This window comes from Delphinapterus leucas, chromosome 8 (genome assembly GCF_059928025.1).
Source record: "Delphinapterus leucas isolate spDelLeu-1000000601 "Yukka" chromosome 8, BTC_Dleu_Yukka2, whole genome shotgun sequence".
Classification (NCBI taxonomy): Eukaryota; Metazoa; Chordata; class Mammalia; order Artiodactyla; family Monodontidae; genus Delphinapterus; species Delphinapterus leucas.
The window spans coordinates 21,472,820-21,486,103 of NC_143136.1; the positions used below are offsets into that span (position 1 = coordinate 21,472,820).

The 13,284-nt window shown below is 39.3% G+C and overlaps 1 protein-coding gene across 2 annotated transcripts in view; it reads right to left on the bottom strand.

Moving 5' to 3' along the window:
- The window catches only part of XRCC5 (X-ray repair cross complementing 5), a 97,943-nt gene that overhangs the window by 17,756 nt on the left and 66,903 nt on the right, over nt 1–13,284 (bottom strand). For both annotated transcript variants that reach the window (XM_022567633.3, XM_089916398.1), the window contains exons 17-18: nt 2,296–2,405; nt 570–666 (exon numbers count right to left, since the gene is read on the bottom strand). In XM_022567633.3, coding sequence (XP_022423341.2) covers nt 570–666; nt 2,296–2,405 — 207 coding nt within the window. The remainder of the gene's footprint in view (nt 1–569; nt 667–2,295; nt 2,406–13,284) is intronic.

Below are 13,284 nucleotides of genomic sequence, written 5' to 3' on the forward strand. Positions count from 1 at the left end.
AATCAAGTCAGGTTAAAGAAAATGGGCAAAGGACATGACAAATCAAACATCAAGCCTAAAATTGAAAGATTTGCCCTCTTTCTACGAGTAATTTGCATTGGTCACTGTAAGTGAGGAACTGAATGGCTTTGGTGCATGAAGATGCTGGTCAGCTGATATGGAAAGCCAAAGAACATGGCAATGAAAGGTGGAGGAGGGGAAAATGTGGGGGAGGTCAGTGAAAGTGCTGTGGATCCAGCAGGACTGACAGGTCTAAGAATCGCAGAAAGGGGACAATGTCTGCCTGCACAGTTTCTTTACTCATCAAACAGAAAGGCGTAATCTCTGAAAGGGTCACGCTGCATAACGAGTTTAAGATGGAACTTATATGTTTACTTATTATTTATCACTTTGTATTTATGCTTATTAAGCAAAATTTTTAGTTCACTGAATCCTGAGCGTTTCCCAAATCCACATGGAAAGTTATCAGGTCCTCATATAACACATCACACAATATAATTTATATTTAGAATTTATACTTAGAAAAAAATAGCATAAATATTTGGATAAAAAGATAAATGACACCTTACCCTGGATGACAATCTCCCAGAAATGATTTAATTGTTTAACTTCCACTTTCTCTCGAAGGGCTTTCAGGAAACTGTTAAAGTGCTGCTCTTCTGAAAACTGTGGTAGCATGTGGAGGTAGAGGAGGTGGCAGGTCAGAGCTCATACAGAAACGTACTTCATCCCCAGACCAAAGCAACACATATACAAGAATCCACGATATTTATTAAAAATATATAAAATGTTCTTCTTTGGTAAATGGGAAACTGGCATTTCAAATTTCACCTTCATTTGCTGGGAGCCAGAAGAAATCTTTCCATCTGTTGAAGGCGCAGAAATTTCCATAGCCACACAGTTTTTTTGGTGGCCTGGTACTTTGGTTTTTAAGTTTTAATACAGACAGAGTCAAACAAAGACAGAGTAATTTAGTGGGATGCTTGTGTACCCATCACCCAGCTTCCATAACTGTTACGTCGGCCAATCTTGTTTCATTGATAACCCTCAACTTCTCCCACAACCCTTGGATTGTTTTGAAGCAAATTTCAATCACATTAGCTCATCTATAAATATTTCAGTATGCAATATCTAAAATATAGAGACTTATTAAAATATTCACAAAAAATTAATAACAGGAGCAAATAACCAGTCACATTTTCCCAACTTACTTTCTTTTTACATTTTTAGTTTAAAAAGGTCATTAAGATGGACTGATATGTCTCTAAAGTCTCTCTGGATCCTCCTCCATCTCCTTCTCTCTCTCTCTTTTTTGGACTCCAATGACCTGGTACTCTAAAGGACATGTGGTGGCAACAGTGCACAGAAGCGTTATCAGATACTCCATCCAGCCTGGGGGCGGGGCATGGGGTAGAGGTGCTAAAAAACCATTTTCACTACCTTTTCATCTAAGCAAATCTTTCTCCACCTGACTGAGTCATCCTTAGTCTTATACTGACTCTACTTTGCCAAAATTTTGTTTTTTTATCTGTAGGGAATTTGGATTATCTACCTCTGAATCTTTTATCCCATTTTAATTTGAACAATTTTCTCATTTTCTTATCATTCTTTGTAACTACCTAAACAATTCAAGAAGTAATTTGTTCATTTACTCAGCAAATACGTAATAAGCACCCACATACAAACTAATGTACACTACAACCGTGCCTACTTTAAAAATATACTTTCTAATTTCAACTTACTCACTCTCGTCTACAGTTTATGTATAAAAGCCTAGAAATAATTTGGAAGATTTTTAGATGCGTTTTCTAATATTCCTGCTAAAACAAAGAGAAAACCTCACAAAAGGTGGGACAGGAGTGCTGAGTTATTCATTTTCAGTGTTCTTTTTTTCCTGGCATTCAGATCCCTACTTCTGTCTTCATCAAATCCTTCTCAATAATTACACAACTATATTTTTTCCATCCATTTCCCTAAAATAGTTAGCCAAATATAATACAATACAATAGAAATTTCATTGGCTCCCTAAATAGAAATCATAAAGCCAGAGCTACAGAGTGTAATAAAAAGCTAACTCCCAGGGATAAAAGATCCCACTCACCCACACATCTTTATTCCTCCTCAGAAATTACACCAATAGCAAAATGAGTTAGTCATCTCTACTTCCTTGGCATACGCTGCTCTTCACAGTAAGGATGAGTATTTCCAAAGCCTAGGCTTATTTGTGGGGTGCTGTATGTCTCCCCGCTGTGATGGTGACCAACTGGTTAGGAAGAGGACACAGGATAGCATTACCTGAATGGCTTCTTCCCGGAAGACTCTGATACAGTCCATGCTCTTCATAAAATACAGTGTTTCGTTAGTATCCAAAAACTGCTCAATGTGATTTATTAACTGGTGACTTGCTAGAACATAAGACAATAAATTTATTTTCCTTGATTTGAGTGATGCTTGTTAGAGAGAATGTATGCTCTTGTGTGCTTGTAAGTATGTGTTATGGATCAAAAGCCTCGTGGTCCCTATGCACAAAAGCCATTTTTCTTGTAAGGGGGTGGATGGGAAGGAAAGATGAGATGCAAAACACTGACTTCAAAAGTCTACATTTAGAAAGTCTGCATAATACTTATTGACATTTGACAAGAAATAAAATTTCTAAAATGCTTAGAATTATAGCTAAATGTTCCTTTTGGAATTTCAAACACTAAGCTGTTGCTGCTTTTTATTTTCCCCCCACAATTCAGGGGTCATTTGGATATTTCAAAACTGCCTTTCCTGATACAGTCATAGAAAGTAGATCTTCTATTCCCTCCCCTAATTCCACTCAGGATAAATGTCAAACAGTGAAATGTCACACAATGAAAAATAATGAGCCAGGGACACTCCGTCTTCTAATCACAGGTCAAATTAGAAAAGACCAGCTCTCATCTTAATTTCATAAAGTCCTTTTAGAATGGAAAATCATTGCTACCTATCTTCTGCCCTTAGCTGAATCTGAATAGTCTCTAAGTTACTCAGCACTCTACAGAGCCATGAATACTTAACAATAATGGTCGGCAAGCAACATCATAAATGCTATAGGAAGAGGAAATGCGTTAATAATGTTATAGTTTCCAAGGTGGTTTGCAACTTGAGACTACCTCATAAACAAAAAAATAAACATTCTTCATAAAAAAAAAGCAGAGGAAAATAAAAGCATGAAGTCATTAGGGAACTTAAGTTGCTGAGCAGATCAAAATAGACACTTACGATCTGTGTGGAGGAACAAACCAAGGAGATGTGCAGTCATGGCCTAAAGGCTCACTCTCACTTGTCCCCTGAAACTGCTTGCTAGCTGGCTGTTCAGCAGTTTGTGCTGAATGGTCAAGATATTGTAAGACTGCAGGTCTGCCATCGTCGTGGCCTCATCCAAGCATTCTCATAGTTACGAATGTGTGTGCGTGCAGTAATAATGAAAACTACTTTCAAGGCTTGCCCATAAAGGCTCAAGGCCACTAACTGAATCACAGTGACCTGAGCATTGCTCAATGCCTTATGAAAGACATGAAACGCGGTGCCATCAACTTATTTCCTAAGGATCCTGCAGCATGTGTAAAGGATTAAAAAACTGGACAGAGTATTTCCTAATATAATAATATTGCAGCAAGAGAAAACATCCCCAGTAACCATTTCATCTTTTCTACCAACTAGGAGATTATTATCTCTATTACAATAAAGTACTTAACCAACTTGAGGGATTAAAGAAACACTTCCCTGCAATTTCAGAAATCTTTACCAATGTATCCGGCAGCAGTGAATTAATATCCAACTACAATTCAAAGGAGAGAAGGAACGTTTGGATGGGTCTTTTTAAACAAGGTAAATAACCCTAATTAGTAAGCAGAGCAGAAAACCATCAACAAGAAACTCAAAGCAATAGAAGCTATCTCCCTTTTTTAGCCTGGAAAGGCGAAGTAACAGAAATGTTTGATATTTCCTATACCACTCAAGTAGCCTGCTTTCTCAGACAGTCTGATATGAAGTTCACTCAGCGTTTCATATCTGTGCACAAATAACAGCCTTTACAGGCCAAGGGCAGTAATCCCGGAGATGCCAAGTTTCTCATTTCTTTTGAAATGTGAATAAGGAGTCTCAGCAAGCTATAATGTAAATATTTCTCTTTGCTTGATTTAGTGATTATTTTAATTTAGCCTAGTACATATTTACTGTGTAACTGCTACATATAAAATGCTATGCTACATTCTATAGGAGATACAATTAAGTTGAAGATAAGATCCTTACCCTTGGGAAGTTTACAGTCTAACAGAGGATATAATACATATACACAAATAGTAACAGGAGGTAAATGTGAACAGGGCTGTGAGTGGTACGGAAATATATCAACTATTCTGAATTTTAAAAAATCTTTGGTGATTAAAAGAAAGCTTCATGAATTAACATGGCATTTTTGCTGGGCAATGAAAAACAGAATTTGGCTATCAGACAGCAAAAAACAGAGTGAGCAAAAAGTATAAAGAAGAGAGGTGGGGGCTTCCCTGGTGGCACAGTGGTTGAGAATCTGCCTGCCTATGCAGGGGACACGGGTTCGAGCCCTGGTCCGGGAAGATCCCACGTGCCACGGAGCAACTAAGCCTGTGTGCCACAACTTCTGAGCCTGTGCTCTAGAGCCCGTGAGCCACTACTACTGAAGCCTGTGCACCTAGAGCTTAGGCTCCGCAATAAGAGAAGCCACCGCAGTGAGAAGCCCGCGCACCACAAAGAAGAGTAGCCCCCGCTCACTGTAACTAGAGAAAGCCTGCACGCAGCAACGAAGACTCAACACAGCCTAAAATAAATAAATTTTTTTAAAAAAAGAAGAGAGGTGGGAAAGCACAGGGTGTATCTGGAGAAAAGCACATGGTCCAGCACATGGAGTCCATGGACAGGAGTAGAGAAGAAAAAGGAGGAGGAAGAATTAGACAGGAGAGGAGGTGGGAGGAAAGGGAGTTCCAAGGAGGACGAACAATGTGTGCAAGGGGCCTGTGGCAGGATAGAGGAAGTGTAGGAAAAAAAAGGGTTCAAGAACAAGCCTTTTAGGAACTGCAGCGTTTAGAGGTTGTACAGCGGCAAGGGAGCTGACAAAGGAGGCCAAGAAGGAATGGTCAGGGAGATGGGAAAAAGGAGGGTAAGGCAACACAGATACTGAGAGAAGAAATTATTTGAAGAGGAGAATTGTCTACTGTGTTATAAAGTATTACATAAATAATATTATGTATAATTATTATATAAATTCTGCAAGAAAGAGTATAATGAGCACAAAAGATTAAGTACTGAAACTTAGGGTGTCCTTACATCCAGGAACCCATGAAACAACTAGAGACTGCTGAATGGCTTTGCAAAAAACACAGCTTCCAGACCCATTTTTATCTTGAAATATGATGGAATACACACACACACACACACACACACACACAGTTGCCATCTTATAGAAAAAAATATTCAAAAGAAACTAAAATAAAGCAAGTGCAAAGCCAAAAATCCATGTGCAATAACAGTATGGAAAAGAAAAGATACAAAGAAAAGAAGTAGGAGTCTCAATAACCAGTTTCCGTTTAAGAATGAAGTCTTTATGTATTTGCAGGCCTATCTGGATTTAGTTTTCTTATTTACATGTTAGACCGTTCTGTTCTTTCCTCCAGAAGGTTCAGGAATGCAGGTACTAGATAAACATATCCAAACTTCTAATAAATCCAATGAATACACAGAACCAGGTTTTGCCCTTCTAGGAATATTCAGTTACATGGCCTGTGCGTCTGGTCCATAGTTCTGAATTCTGTCCCTCTACCTAGACTATTTTGTGGTTCACTGACTATAATGAATCATTTAACACCAGTGAACAGATGTGATGGATGATGCTTTAATATACTGAATATCAGAATGGGATGTGGATAAGGGACCTCTCATCCAAACTTTGGTGGATTTCCCTGCCATTTTTAATAAAAGTAAAATGCAGAAATGGCTAAAAAAATAATCTACTTTGACTCCCACTTTCCCCCTGCTCCTCATACAGGAAATACTGATCATCAGGGTGCTTTTCTCTGCTTCTACATCAATTATAGGGCTAAGGAATGGCCTGTCAGTGTTCATACTCAGTAAATCACAGCCCTAATTATAATTCACCAAAATGCTTTTCAGAGTTAGTCAGAGGCTCAGTAATACTCATTAGCAGATAAAATAAAAAATGGCCATTGGAAAGGCCAACCATCTTAGGATACCAGGTCAGGCAAAGGCTGTCATTTATCTCAAGAAGTTTTCAAAAACAAAATGTCTATTCTGGATTTCAAAAGTTTCTGTTCTGGATTTTGAGGTTTATAATAGGGACATTATATATTAAGCCAGCATCTGACAGGAGTACAGACTGTCGATACATAAAATGAGTCAACACAATAATACTTTAATGTTATATTAAAATGTTATCGAGATTCAGAAGTGTCATGTAAGAGGAAAATGGCAGTGTTTCCTTGTTTAATCTCTTTAGAGAAAACATTCAACACCTTCCAAAGTCCTACAAAATGAGTCCTCTCCCTTCCTGCTGCAGTCACAAACATCTGGGGCCATGTGCTTGCTGGCCTCTGACTTAACATTTACTTACTCCCTCTGTTCTCTGCAAAGATGTTTCCAACAAAGTGAAAGGAAGTCATTTGTTGTGGGTTTTTTCCCTCCACCGTACAGAGCCAAAAGAGCAGTAGGTTCATTGAGCTGTCACACATTATATATAAAGGACTGGGAAACCATCTCAAATGATTTTGCTGAGCCCAGACATCATTCAGGATGTTTCCCAGTTTAATTCTTCTCATGATCTCAATCAATGCCTTATGAGAATTTTACTTATTGAAGAGGTGCACATTTTGCAGATGTCAGCAGTTAAATCATTTTTAAATGTCAAACAAACAGTTTACATAGTCAATGGCATCTTTATAAAACAAAATAAGGTGACAATAAAGATCAAGCATTTAAATCAAATAAGTATATGATCAGATCAGTCATTAAGAGAATTAAAAGGAATAACATCTATCAGTAGCAAATAAAAATCTGAGCAAGTAGTCCAGTCTGCCGCCAATTAAATCCACATGTAAATTACAATCACTGTTTTAAAGCAAAAACTTAACAAGAAACACTTGCCTGGTAAGAAAACAAGTCTGTGTTTTTAGTAAAGGTTACAGAAACAGAAATCTGTCACAAAGAAGCTTCTTTGTGTCTCTTTACTATAGGGTATAAACTGGCCATTGTGGTTAGAGGCTTCGTGTATTATTGGCCAGGGTCCAACCAGAAAAACAGAAATCACTGAATATTTAACCAGGAAATTTAATGCAGGCAACTGTTACACGGGTGATAAAGAACTATTAAGCCAACTGAGAATGGGTGCTGTAACCCAGAGATTAGGAACAGCAAGAAGCTCCTAGCACCCCTGGCACTGTGGAGGAGAACAGAACAGAGCAGAAAAGAAATGAGAGGGGGTATAACTAAAGTTCAGGGGCCTGTCCTATGGGAGCCAAAACCATGGAGGACTTGGAGCTACTGCCCTACTCGGTAAAGGAAAAAGAGAGATATCCTGGCTTCTCCCTCCTTCCTTACTTCCCCCCAATCTCTCACACTGGCTGAACCCAGTAGGAAGCTAGCAGCTGTGGGAGCCTGGAAAATGCAACCCGCAGGGGCTGGACCTGCCCCAGTCCTCCCCCAAGAGCTGGTGCACACAGGGGAAGGGTGAGCTACATACACTTCCCTTTCCTTCAGGTTTATGATGAAACACAGTCAACAGGTTTCTCACAATTGTGTGGACCATGTTGATAAACCTGAGTAACTAGAAGTGACTGAACCCTTCCCATGGTATTCATGTCCTTTCAGGAGCAAATGCACTTCTGAAAATGTAAGTACAAAAAAAAGGTATCCTAAATATTTTCCCTCTAAATGACATTTTATGCTGATTTATTTCTTAAATACCCTTTCTGCTTCCATTTCCAAAAGAGTCTGGATCTAAGATACCAAGGATTTGTCCTGAATGTCTGTGCTCCTTGGTCTGGTGTTATTCCCGTTTTTAGTCTTACAGTCTTTAATGAAATCTGCTTACTAGGGGAAAATAAATCACTGGTGGCAACAAAAGAAACTGAGAACTAGGGAAAAAATATAAGCTTTATGAGCCTGAAAGTGTAATTCAATTGTTGTCTTATTTTTAAGCAGGTGGACTGTGGAGTAGACACAGCTCTGTCCTGCACTCTGCCTCTGCCCCACCCTTCCCCCTTTTAGAAACTGTTGTGCTAGATTCTTTGCCACCCTTTTAAGAACAGAAAAAGTCAGTAGATATGACAGAGAATACCACAGCAGTAATATTATGCATGATCAGTAGCACAGGAAATTGTACGAAGGTATATAAAGCACTGACCACTTCAACAGTACAGATATAGCCCTGGTTTTTTAAATTATTATTTTTCTTACCAATAACTAAAAAACTCAATTAAAACCTCAACGTTTAAGCTCCATAAGTTTAGTCACAGCCCATTTTTTCCATGCTTAACGATTTTCTCATTAAATGCAGTCGTTTCTTACAAATTGCACTAATAAAAGTAAGTCCTGCTGGGTGTTTACCCCCTTTTTAAACGCTAACTTTTCATTGATGTGTTAAATTAAAACCCCAGGCACAGGAGCAGAGTAAATGCAAAACCTTTATTGTTAGACTCCAATCCTGCAGACTATGATCTCTCTCTTGTTTTATTTTTGGAGTTCTACTGTGTAGCCACAGGAAGAAAGATTTTGAAGGTCTCTTGGTCTTAGCTCACTCTAGAAAAAAAGGTGATAGTGTAAGCTAATGAGAAACTAAAATAATGGCATCTGGTTCAGCCCACTGGCCTCAAGACGAGTTTATATAGGGAACATTACGACAAGTCTTTTTCATTCTGGATGAATAATATATCTCATCTTAAATAACTCGTATGTAAGACCAGACCTGTTCCCAAGTCAGCTGGAAATTTTTAAGTTTGCTGGCCAATGGGTGGGTTTCATGGCATTCTATGGTCTTTTAATTTTTTTACTAAAAACACTCAGTTTAACTATTAAAGACCCACTGAACATGTCCCATAAAACCTGAAGGTTATTAGTTCATATTTACAGGGCATATAGCAGTTAAGTTAAGAACAAGGAACATCCACTCTTTAGTCTAATTCCTCCATTTCCAGAAAGGATTGCACTTGAAGTAGTGCAAAACCGGGACATGATGCTAACATAAGAAAGAAACTAAAGGAAGTTCTTTTCATCAAATGAGGAAGTGATTTTTTGCTCCGGACACGCAGGCTCAGCGGCCATGGCTCACGGGCCCAGCCGCTCCGCGGCATGTGGGATCTTCCCGGCCCGGGGCACAAACCCGTGTGCCCTGCATCGGCAGGCGGACTCTCAACCACTGTGCCACCAGGGAAGCCCTCGAGGAAGTGATTTTTTTAGCTCATTTATGTAATGTACACATGCTATATGCTTGGCAGTGTGCGTTGAGGTTGGGAGTAGGGAGTGGAGAGGGCAGAGAAAGAGCATCTCCAAGATTTTCTTTTTTTCTTTTTCCATAATTTTCTAAGGTCCTAAAACAAATTCTAAAACTTGGTGAACCATACTAAAATATGATAATTTACTAAATACTAAAGTGATACAGAATTCAGAACACCGTCTAGACTTGATCCCATTCTAGATGAGTGGTAGGAGGGAGGCAGAATGCAAGATGACAGGAGTGCTGTAGTAATACTGTACTAATAGTGCTGTAGTAATTTTATAGTATCTGTCTAGCTTCAGACCTGAGTGGGTGCCATCAAACTAATACAGGAAGTTGGCAGAAGGAACCAAGTAGCCATAGGAACAGTGCAGCCAAGAGAAAATGCTCTGGAACAGACCAATCTGGCAATGAGATCCAGCTAGAAGTTGGTAATTGAATGAAACTGAAATTCATGGATTAGCCGAAGAGATGCAGTGAGTGATGAGTCAGACCCCTCAGCAAGGAGAGAAGCAGGTGGCCACCAGTTGAATGTGCTTTTGTGGATGATGGAGGAGGGGATGCAGCTGGATGCAAACATCCAGCACTGTTTTGCAATATGCCTCAAGAATTTGACTCATTCTTAAATGGAAATATCAAGTACCAGAAATTTTCAAACCATATTCCATGTAGTAAATCTTCTTGAAAACTGGTAAATAATGATGTACTGTGTTTATATTGTATCTTTCCTTAAGGACCCCTCATTTTTTTTCTTTCATTTTTTTAAAATCTTTTTCTGATTTTGTGAAGAAAGTTGTATAATATTCTAGAGCTCAAAATACAGAGATGTTATTTTTCTCTACTTCTTCTTCGATGAGGCTAAGATTTATAAATCAATACAGAGAACCTGAGGATTAGTTCTGCTGTAATTCAAAATTTCAAATCGTTATTATTAAAGACAGTGATGGAAACAAAAAAATTACTACTAACCGGCAGTACTCAGAGAGCATAAAAATAAATAGAGGTTTTATTTGTCCCACTGATGGCAGACCAGCAGCAGCACCTTTGATAATGAATCATATTACAATAAAACTACCACTGGGCATTAGTAACCCAGCATACACTGGCTCTTAAACCTCAAGAATCTCTTTAGAGGAAATTTGGGGGTGAGAAAAAAGAATGGACATTCTTTGTGGAAGAAAAACATACAGAAGAGCCGGAAAGCCAAGAGTATTAGCGGGAGTACAGTTTGGTTTGAGTACAGGGTGCACAGAGGGGACCTGTAGAAATATGGGTCTAGAATGGTGGGATGGGACAAGGTTGTGGAAAGTCTTGGTTGGGGGACTAATTTCAAAGAAACAGAGAGTGACTAAGAAGGGCTGACCCATAATCAGATCTGTGCTATAAGAAGCTAAATCTGTACCAACATACGGGATGAGTTGAACAAGAAGAACTTCGAGGGTAATTAATATAGGATGCTATAACTGTCCAATGGTAAAATAATGAAAGCCTAAATTAGTGTTTTTTAGGATGGAGAGAAAAAGACAGATATGAAACAACTGGATTAGAAAGTGATTAAAATTAGAAGAAACTTAGAAATGGTACAAAGTGGTCAGAAATGCTCATCAACAGTAAACTCAAGAGACAAAGTAACAGCAGTAACAAAAATCCCTATTTCTGGAGAAAGTCCTGTTAGTACTCATAGCACTAGGACACCCCATCACTTTGGCTGTTGCCTCACTTGGGATACCTTTCTCTGGGCCCTTTCCTATCCAGCCTTTTATGGCTCAGGTCACGCCAGCCTCTTCCACGAATTCTTCCTCAAACTGGTCAACCCACCTGCTTCTATACCCATACTCTGCATCCTTCCTATTGGCTTGGATGAACTATCTGTGTGTGCATCTATCTAAGTTACCCCTTCCACCTGTGCCCTAGATCCCACACCTCTGCCCCACTTAAGGATCTCGCCCATTCTCATGTCTTTATAGACCATCTCTATGATGACTTCTCCCAGATTTATATTTATAACCCAGGACTTTTTCCTGAAGTCAAGACCTATATAACCAACTTAGTATGTCTTTCCCTTCTCAGTAAATGCCAATTCCTTCCAGTTGCTCAGGCCCAAAAACTTAACAATCACCCTTGACTTGTTTCCTTTTCTCACATCCTATTTTCAAACTGCCAGCAAAACCTGCCAAGTCTACTTTCAAAATATATCGAGCGTCTGACCTCTTCTCGCTACCTCCATCACTACCTCTCTCACTTGGATCACTGCAGTAGCCTTCTAACACATCTGCCTACTTCAACCTTGCCCATGCTCATCACGGCAGCCAGAGTGCCTTTTAAATCAGATCATCCTCTACTTAGAACTCTTTAGTTGTTTCCCATTTCACTCAGAGTAAAAGCAGAAGGTCTAGGAGGCCCTATGTGATATGTGCCCCAGATACCTCTCTGATCTCACCTCTGCTTCTTTCCTCCAGACACACTGGTTTCCCTGATGCTTCTGGGCAATGCTCCCTCTTGTCTGCAAGGCTTTCCCCAGAGATATCCACCAGGCTCTATCTTCCACTTTCCTCAATTCTCTGTTCAAATGATAACCAAGCAACAAGCCTTCCTTGATCCTCTACATAAAATCACAAGCCCCTCACAACCCCAGCAGTCACCATCCCACTATCCTGTTTTAAGTTTTCTCTATAGTGCCGTCATGAGTTGAACAGTGTTCCCCCCCAAATTCAAGTTCTTTCCAGAGCCTCAGAATGTGACCTTATTTGGAAATAGGGTCCTTGCAGATGTAATCAATTTAAGATGAGTTCATAAAGGGGGGTGAGCTAATCCAATATGACTGATGTCCATACAAGAAGAGGTCAATTTGGACACAGTCACACACAACTCCAACTGAAGATGCGGCAGAGACTGGAGTGATGCATCTACAAGCCAAGGAACACCAAGGATTGCCAGCTGTCACCACAAGCTAGCAGAGGGCCATGGAATGGATTCTCCCTCAAAAGTCCTTAGATAGAACCAACCCTGTTAACACCTTCATTCTGGGCTTCTAACCTCCAGAAGTGAGAGAAAATAAACTTTTGTTGTTTTAAGCTAGCCAGTTTGGTTACAGCGGCCCTAGAACATAGATTTTATTTGTTTATTGTCTGTATCTTGCCACAATGACTAGCACATAATAGGCATTCAACAACCATTTGCTGAATGGATGAATAAATGATCAAGGCCTCACTGAGTTACTCCTCTAAAAGCTTCATGTCTAAAAGACATGAAGATGTCTTTTTGTGTTCCTTCAATTTAAACCCATACACTGTGTATTCAGTACTGGCTATTGCTGAATGGATGAATAAATGATCAAGGCCTCACTGAGTTACTCCTCTAAAAGCTTCATGTCTAAAAGACATGAAGGTGTCTTTTTGTGTTCCTTCAATTTAAACCCATACACTGTGTATTCAGTACTGGCTATCACTGAATGGGGGAATGGACAGTCTAGAATTCTGATCACCACCCTTTACCTTAATTTTATAGCAATATAAATGGTTAAAATAAAGCTCTATGGAAAGGGAAAATACATAGACAAAGAGTAATGGGCTATGTAAGATGTATGCAGGTATGTGTGGATAAGATATCATTTCCACATTATCATGACTATATATGTAGGCATCTTTGTTGTTGTCACTTACTAAGTATGAATTAGCCTCATCCCATCTTGTTGTAAGCTCTTTTTTTCCCTCTTAGGTCAAGATGCTTGATCCCATGAGGAATGGGAGGTTCTCTAAAATGTACTGCCTGTGGCTATA